The sequence below is a fragment of the Ailuropoda melanoleuca genome, unplaced genomic scaffold (assembly GCF_002007445.2).
Source record: "Ailuropoda melanoleuca isolate Jingjing unplaced genomic scaffold, ASM200744v2 unplaced-scaffold11384, whole genome shotgun sequence".
Classification (NCBI taxonomy): domain Eukaryota; kingdom Metazoa; phylum Chordata; class Mammalia; order Carnivora; family Ursidae; genus Ailuropoda; species Ailuropoda melanoleuca.
In genome coordinates this window covers 1,056,534-1,064,937 of record NW_023179820.1, presented here as the reverse complement: position 1 = coordinate 1,064,937, position 8,404 = coordinate 1,056,534, and the positions used below count along the sequence as shown (strand labels likewise).

The 8,404-nt window shown below is 41.2% G+C and overlaps 1 protein-coding gene and 1 long non-coding RNA gene across 3 annotated transcripts in view; one reads left to right on the top strand and one right to left on the bottom strand.

Annotated features, from left to right (window-relative positions):
* Positions 1-337, bottom strand: part of UBE2V2 (ubiquitin conjugating enzyme E2 V2) — a 48,453-nt gene extending 48,116 nt beyond the window's left edge. The window contains exon 1 of the mRNA XM_002927655.4: positions 272-337. Within this exon, the coding sequence (XP_002927701.1) occupies positions 272-287 (16 nt within the window). The 5' untranslated portion in view covers positions 288-337. The remainder of the gene's footprint in view (positions 1-271) is intronic.
* LOC117797704 lies at positions 263-4,446 on the top strand. 2 transcript variants are annotated; one of them, XR_004622657.1, is made up of 4 exons: positions 263-510; positions 656-745; positions 2,063-2,201; positions 4,075-4,446. It is a non-coding gene; the product is annotated as an uncharacterized LOC117797704 (long non-coding RNA). The 2 variants fall into 2 exon arrangements; XR_004622656.1 differs by having other exon boundaries at positions 263-745.
* Positions 4,447-8,404: the final 3,958 nt, after the last annotated feature.

The window sequence follows — 8,404 nt, the reverse complement described above, 5'->3', positions numbered from 1 at the left end:
CGCGCCGGAGCCACCCCGCCCCCAGCCCGCGGGCGCGCGGCCGACGCGCAAACACGACCCGCAGCCCCCGACGGCCGCCCCGGGCCCTCGGAGCCGGCGCCTGGCCCGCCTGGACCTTCGCCGCTCCCGGGCTTCGCTCCACGGGGAGCCGGGTGTCCGAGAAGGCGCACTCCGGATTCTCCCACACAGTCAGTGCCCGGCCGCCAGCAGCAGGCGTAGGGGCAAACCCGGGTTGGAGTGGGAAAGCAAGCAGCCCAACCCGGGAACCGACCTGTGGAGACCGCCATCTTCTCCTGCAGCCCGACGCAGCCGCCTGCACGCACAGCGACGTCAGCGCCACTTCCGGGAGCGCGCCGCCCCGCCCCCCGCCCCGCGGCTTCCCGGCGCGCGTCACATGGGCTCCGCCCCCGGCGGCGTTCTCTCCGGTCAACTAGCCAAAGGGAGCGCAGGGCTTCGCAGCTGTTTGGACTGCTGCACTGGACCTTCCTAAGATTCTGCTATTGATTCAAAGTAAAAGTTAAAGATAAGTTTATTGGGACACCACGTTGAGTCGGTCATCATAATATAGAGCAAAAAGGAAATATTTTCTAAAAGGCATGTGCAATGGAGGGGAAGAGAGGGGGAAATTTCTTTTAATTTTTTTGTTTGTTTAAAGGCATGTGCAGTGCGGCTGCAGTCCCCAATACGGCAGCCACGTGTGTTATGAGCTCGTGCCTGGGGATGTGCTGTAAGGGAGACTGCGCAGGTTTGCAAAACCTTAATCTGTTTAACAATACCTGTAAAGAACATCTCGTTAAGAATGTTTTATATTGATTAAATATGGAAGTAATATTTTGATATATTGAATTAAGAGAAGTATATTATTAAAAGTCATAGCAAAATAGGGCATTGACAATTCTGTGTTGAAAAATGATTTAAAAGGGTTTGACAGAAAATTTAAAGAACCCCTTAGAATTAAATTTATTGCATTCATATTTTACTTTTGAGATATGCATGAGAGTGAAACACTAAAATCTATGTCTGAGTCGGAAAGTTCTTTCAAAAAAGTCTAAAATAAAATTTCTAAGTAATAAAGAAGGATGTTCAAAAAGCAAAGATTTTACATCCTTAGTTTTCACTATAGCGACACGGTAGAAATGTTGCCACCTAGTATTATGTAACTATCATGGCTCTCTGTATCATCCTCACAAATGTCATTAGTAATATTTGATACAGCCACCCCCATTTTATAAGAGATGAAACTAAACCCCAAAGAACTTAAATGATTTTCTAGGAGCGTGAATCTACCAGTAGTTGCAACAGAGCCGGAATTCAGACAAAATTCTGATTCTCAAATCCATTCTCATTTCATTCCTGGTTGTCCTTGCAGTGCTGGTCCTGATAGTAAATACTGATGCTGCTACAGTAGTAATCGGGCGGCTGAAGTTTTTACTTTTAGTGGTTCTTAGTTCTTTCCATCCCACACGCTTAATTTACCCCACCTTTCTTTTTTTCCTTTTTTTTTTTTTAGATTTTATTTATTTGACAGAAAGTGAGAGAGCATAAGCAGGGGGAGTGAGTGGCAGAGGGAGAGGAAGAAGCAGGCTTCCCATTGATCAGGGAACCTGATGTGGGGCTCCATCCCAGGACCCTGAGATCATGACCTGAGCAGAAGGCAGCTGCTTAACCAACTGAGCCACCAAGGCTCCCCTACCCCATCTCTTAACCTGTGTCTGAAGCTTTGGGAAAAGAAAGGCCCTAGTCTTAATTTCCGAACTTGGAGCACCAGCTGCCTTTTCTTCCTAGTCAGTCCCAGCTCTGTCCCATAACATGAACTGATGCTATGCGGCATTCTTTTAATGTTTGTTTCACTGTCTGTGGTCGGCAAACCTCTAAGATGGCTCCCAGTGACCCCCTCCTGGTATCCATGCCCTTGTTTTTTATAATCCCCTTGCCTTTTATGGGGGCTTACTTTGAGTGAATAAAGTAAGACAGCAGTGCTGGGATATCACTTTTGAGATTTGTTTTAGAAAGAGTAGATTCCATCTGCAGCACTCTCTCTTGCTTTCTTGCTTCCCCCCAGGGTCACCAGCTGCCATACAAGAGCTACCCTAGAGAGAAGCCCAGGTGGCAAGGAACAGCTTCTGGCCAATAGCCTTGGAGGAAGTAAGGCCCTCAGTTCAACAGCCATGAAGAACTGAATCCTGTCAACAAACATAAGGGTGAGCTTGAAAGCATACCCTGTCCTAGTCGAGTCTTCAGATGAACTTCCTGACAGATACCTAATTGCCACTCTGCTAGGACCCAGCTAAGGCATGCCCAGATTACTGACCCGTAGAAAATAAGATAACACATGTTTGCTGTTTTAAGCCACTAAGTTTTGGGACAATTTGTTATGCAGCAGTAAGAATCAATACATTTTCCCTGCTTACTGTTATTCTGTGTTAACTATTCTTATAAACATTGTTTGAGTAACCATTATCATACATTTTTCACAAATGTCCATTTAAATTAGGATGTTGATGAACTTCTGTTAACATATATTTACCATCTTATTAGGGCAGATTGATGGATAATGGCATTTAATAGATTAAATCCTGTCCTCCCCGCAACAGAATCAAAATTAACAACTAGCAAAACATTGACCAAATTCAATTCTACTTTACCAATTGTAAATATTTTCTCGGGAAATGCTTGAATCTTAAAAACAAAATACATAAATGTTGTCTCCACATTTTATAAACAAGACTTGCAAAGCCAATAGTAGTCCTACCATTTTCCTACTTATTGTTCTTTAAAGAGCAAATTACAGTCTGTGGGAGGAAGTCAGATTTTGTGTAACTTGAAAACCAAAATGCTCAATTTTTGCTTGTTCACAATAGTATATAAAGCAAAAAGCCTCAGTGACAACCAGGAAAAACTAGGGGGGAAAAGTTACTTCAAATTTCTTGAGAGTCAAAGAAGAAACAGAAGAAAACAAAAAAGTAAAACAGATGAAAGAAGAATAAAATCACAGAAATAAAAAAATCAACTAATCTAATACAACTTTGATCAATATGGAAATGAAATTGAAGAAAGAAGCAAATCAAAAGATGTCTAGAGTGTTAGAAACAGTTAAAGAACAATTGTGGAAGCAGTCTGGTGTTTGTGGGGTGCCAGCATGAGGCAGGGGGCAATGTGAAGGGCTCACGAACCTAGGAGGGTCAAGAAAGGCCAAGGTGAGCAATGGGTGTAGGTTTTGCCATCACCTTCCACCACAGCTCACTCATCTCATCAGTGTGCAATGAAGAAATGCTGGATTTGGAACCAGAGAGATCTAAGTCCAACCACTTGTTCACCTTGTGACCTTAAAAAAGGCTTTTAATCTCTTTAACCTCCAATTTCCCACCAGTGAAATAGAAGTACTCTTAGGATTTATACTTAACACATTAAATATAGTACTTGGCAATCAAATGTGCACAGTTAATGGTTGCCATTCTTATGATGATTGTACCGTAAGAGAAAACTATTCTTTTTCCTAGTAGGCAAATAATTTTTATAGGCATTTTGTTTTTCCTCTGGCTCTGGCTATGAAGAAACTCAAAACCAAATCTCTAGCACCTGTCTACTAAATGTTTATGGTATATAATATATCTTCTGACTTCACCCTTCAATTCACTTTGTTTTCTCATTTCTCCCTCATCATACTTTACACTTATTTGGTTCTTTATCTTGGTATTTAATATATCTCTGTAAGCTACCACAAAGTCTCATATTTTTTTGAAAGAAGGGCAGTATTAATAAGTGATAAATTAGCTATTTATAAGCTTTGATTTCTGTATGACCACTGGATAACTGATATATGTCATTTCCTAATCCCTTCTTGAGAAAAAATGCCCTATCATGTGCTCTAGTAGAAGAGACCCTAAGCTGTTCCTTGAACAAAAATGGTCCAGCTGCCACAGTTAAACCACTTCCTGCCAGCTACAGCTAGTATATGATTCAAGGGCGTCCATTCTATAGACTGACTAGCAGCCTATGTGAAGGTCACAACAAACACCTTTGTCAAACATGAATATCTCCCCCCCATCTCTGTCTCTCTCCCTCATCTTCCAGGAAAATACAGAAAAGAACTATGGATGGAAGCAGAAAAAAGAACAACAAACGAGAAGATGCATAGACACACAAAGTCACAGAATCCCTTTAATGGCAACTTGAAGGCATTAAGATGACTAGGTCTTTAGGTCCCTGTTGCCTCTTTCTAGTTGCCAAAATAACTGTTCCTCGTCTAACAGCAGTAGAAGTACAACTCCCATGAAGTTTCTGCCTCCCTTATTGCCATTAATGTTTGTGGTGGACAGTCTGGCACCCCATGATCCCACCTTCTGGTATTCATGCCCTAGTATGATCCCTTTTCCTTGAGGGTGAACAGGACTTGTGGCTTGTCTTTTTTCTTTTCCAGTTTTATTGAAGTATTATTGACAAATTAAAAATGTGTATATTTAACATATACAACGTGATATTTTGATATATTTATACACTGTGAAATGATTCATAATTAAGCTATATACATCACTCATAATTACCATTTTTTGTGGGTGATGAGAACACTTAAGATTTACTCTCTGAGGGTGCCTGGATGGCTAAGTTTGCTAAGCATCTGCCCTCGGCTCAGGTCATGATCCAGGGTCCTGGGATCGAGCCCCGCTTTGGGCTCCCTGCTCACTGGGGAGTCTGCTTCTCCCTGTCTCTCCTCCCCCTGTTCGTGATCTCTCTCAAATAAATAAAGTCTTAAAAAAAAAAAAAAAAGATTTACTCTCTTAGCAAATTTCAAGTATATAATACATAATTTTTTTTAAGATTTTTATTTATTTGACAGCAAGAGAGGGAACACAAGCAGGGGGTGTGGCTGAGGGAGAAGTAGGCTTCCCACTGAGCAGGGAGCCCTATAGGGGGGTAGGGCTTGATCCCAGGACCTGAGCCAGGGGCAGACATTTAAGGACTGAGCCATCCAGGTGCCCCTCAAGTATATAACACATTATTATTAACTGTAGTCCCCATGCTGTAAATTAGGTCTCCAGAACTTATTTATCCTATTACTGAAAGTTTGTAACCTTTGATGAATATCTCCCCATTTCCCCTACATCCCAGCCCTGGCAATCACCATTTACTCTCTGTTACTAAGATATATTTTTTTAAGATTCCACATATAATTGAGACCATACAAAATGTTTTTCTGTGTCTGGCTTATTTCACTTAGCATAATGTCCTCCAGGTTCATCAATAACATTCGCAAATAGCAGGCCTTCCTTCTTTTTTAAAGAAGATAAATATTCCATTGTAGGTATACACATCTCATTTTCTTTTTTTAAATATTTTATTTTTTTTTTTGATGGAGAGAGAGACAGCCAGCGAGAGAGGGAACACAAGCAGGGGGAGTGGGAGAGGAAGAAGCAGACTCCCAGCGGAGGAGCCTGATGTGGGGCTCGATCCCAGAATGCTGGAATCACGCCCTGAGCCGAAGGCATATGCTTAATGACTGAGCCACCCAGGCGCCCCATCATTTTCTTTATTTGTTTGTCAACAAACACTTTGATTGTTTATGTGTATTGGCTACTGGGAATAACGCTGCAATGAACGTGAAAGTGTCGCTATAGCTTCAGGATGGTGGTTGTGTTTCCTTCAGATATGTACCCAGAAGCAGGATTGCTGGATCATATGGTAGTTCTATTTTTAATTTTTTGAGCAACCTCCATATTGTTTTCCATAGTGGCTGTACTAGAACTTTGTCTTTAATCATTAGAGAATATGGTAAAGTGATGGGATGTCACTTATGCAATTATGATACCTACTACTGTATGATCATCTTACAAGGAAGCTTTTTCATTTGCTGGATTTGTAGAGGCAAGCTGCCATGTTGCAAGCTTTAGAGAGCCAGGTGTCAAGAAACTGAAGGCAGCCTCTGGCTTACAGCCACCAGTAAACTGAGGTCCTCCGTCTGATGGTGTACAAGAAACTGAATGCTGCTAACAACCACATGAGCCTGGAAGCAGCTCTCTCCCCTCAAGCCTTAAAAGGAGACCACAGCCCCTGAACTGACACATAGATTAAAACCCTACGGAGGAACCAGTTGAGCTATGCCCCAGACTCCTGACTCCCAGATGCTGTGAAAACATAAATGTGTGTTGTTTAAGCTACCAATTTGGTGATAATTGGTTATACAGCAATAAAAATTAATACTGTATCCTTATATAAAGTCACCATGACTTGACAAAGCCTGAGGGATTCTTTTTATTTTTTTGACAAAGGAACCTGGCATAATAACCTGACTAGAATTTCTTATCACTGGGGGAAAAAACTAGTATCATCAAATTATTAAATATACTTTCCCCAAGCTTGTTTTCTCAATTCCTACTGACCTCAGTATTGTATTGTATACCTAGATTGCAACAGCCTCTCAGCCGAACTATCCTAAATATCAGTGTTTCTTAAACATTGCCTTTATTCTGTTCTTCCTAATTGAGAAAATCTACACTTGCTCCATTTTGCCTACAACCAGGTTCACAATGAGTTTCATATTTATTGTCAATTCTTATCAATTCATAATGGCTACCTGAAGAGCTATTTGGAGACTTCTAAGGCTATATTCATGCTCAGCAGAAAAAGAAGTGCTGTCATCAAAAGTTGAAGTCTGCCTTAGGGAGTTAAAGCAAACAACTGTCAACTTAACAACCTGGCCAAGGATATCAAGCCCAAATACCACTGCCTGACCTTCACAACCTTCCAGAATCCAGCCTCCTCTGACTTCTCCCGTGTTATTTCTCATCACTCTCCAATGGTCAACCTGCAATATACTCAAGCCATCTCTCAGGTATGCTATTGCTATTGCTATGGGTTAATTGCCACTTTCATGCTTATATCTCTACCTTAGATTTCCCCTCTCACCTCTACCTTTCAGTTTCCTGTCCTTACCACAGGCCAAATTCAAATTCCACTTTACTGAATCCTTTTCTGATTAATTTTTCTTGTCCCTTCATTAAAGTGCTCTACCTCTTTTAGTCTGTACTAAGGTGGTAGTACAGGAAAATGCAGACATGTTCTGTCTGCAACATAAAAAATCAGATCCATTTGAAGCCAGTTAACTTGTTGACTCAGGAAGTTGTAAGCCCTCAAAAACCAATGCAAGCATGGATTTTATCACAAATGGGAAGCTCAGTACCTGTGATTGAAACACTCTTATGCATATATACACACACAAAACCTCATTATTCATTCTGGGAATATTTCTATCTTCTCAGAATTTTAATGCTACCTTCTCTGTGTTGCCCTTTTATGTAGCTGGACTTTTTTTTCTCTTGTTAGGAACAAATTTCAATCATTTAAAGTCTTTGCTCCAAAGCTTACCTTTCTCCACTGTTGTTATCTTTCCCTGCTTAAAAGCCTTCCAATATTGAAATGCTGCCCAATAATGGAATCTGATTGTTAATTCCCAGTGCTCATCATACTTGATCTGGAAACATATGGTAGCATAATTGACCATTATGTTATCTGAAGACCAATTTTTTCATTTGGCTTCAAACTCACCACACTTTCCTAGTATTTTAAAGGTAACTGGGACTCATTTTAATCAGATATGGTAAGACATATAGAGAAATGACTGTCATGAAGAAAGAAATTTGCTGTACTCGTAGTTCCCTAGAAAAAGTAGGCATGGACATCCCTGTCGTGTTCCTGACCTTAGGGGAAAAGTTCTCATTTTTTCCCCATTTTCAGTCAAGAAATGGGCAGAAGACATGAACAGACATTTCTCCAAAGAAGACCTACAAATGCCCAATAGACACATGAAAAAATGCTCAACATCACTTGACATCAGGGAAATACAAATCAAAACCACAATGAGATACCACCTCACACTGGTCAGAATGGCTAAAATTAACAACTCAGGAAACAATACATGTTGGCGAGGATGTGGAGAAAGCGAAACCCTCTTATACTGTTGGTGGGAATGCAAACTGGTGCAGCCACTCTGGAAAACAGTATGGAGGATCCTCAAAAAGTTAAAAATAGAGCTACCCTAAACCCAGCAATTGCACTACTAGGTATTTATCCAAGGATACAAAAGAACATACACCCCACTGCATATAACAGCAATACCAAGAGCCAAACTATGGAAAAGGCCCAGATAAATGGATAAAGAAGATGTGGTATAATGTGATATAATGTGGTATAATGGAATAGTACTCAGCCATTAAAAAAAAATGAAATCTCACCATTTGTAATGACCTGGATGGAACTAGAGGGTATTATGCTATGTGAAATAAGTCAGGGAGGTGCCTGGGTGGCTCAGTCGGTTAAGTGTCTCCCTTCAGCTCAGGTCATGATCCCAGGGTGCTGGGATCAAGCCCTGCATCAGAGCCTGCTTCTGCTGCTCCCCATTGTTCATGCT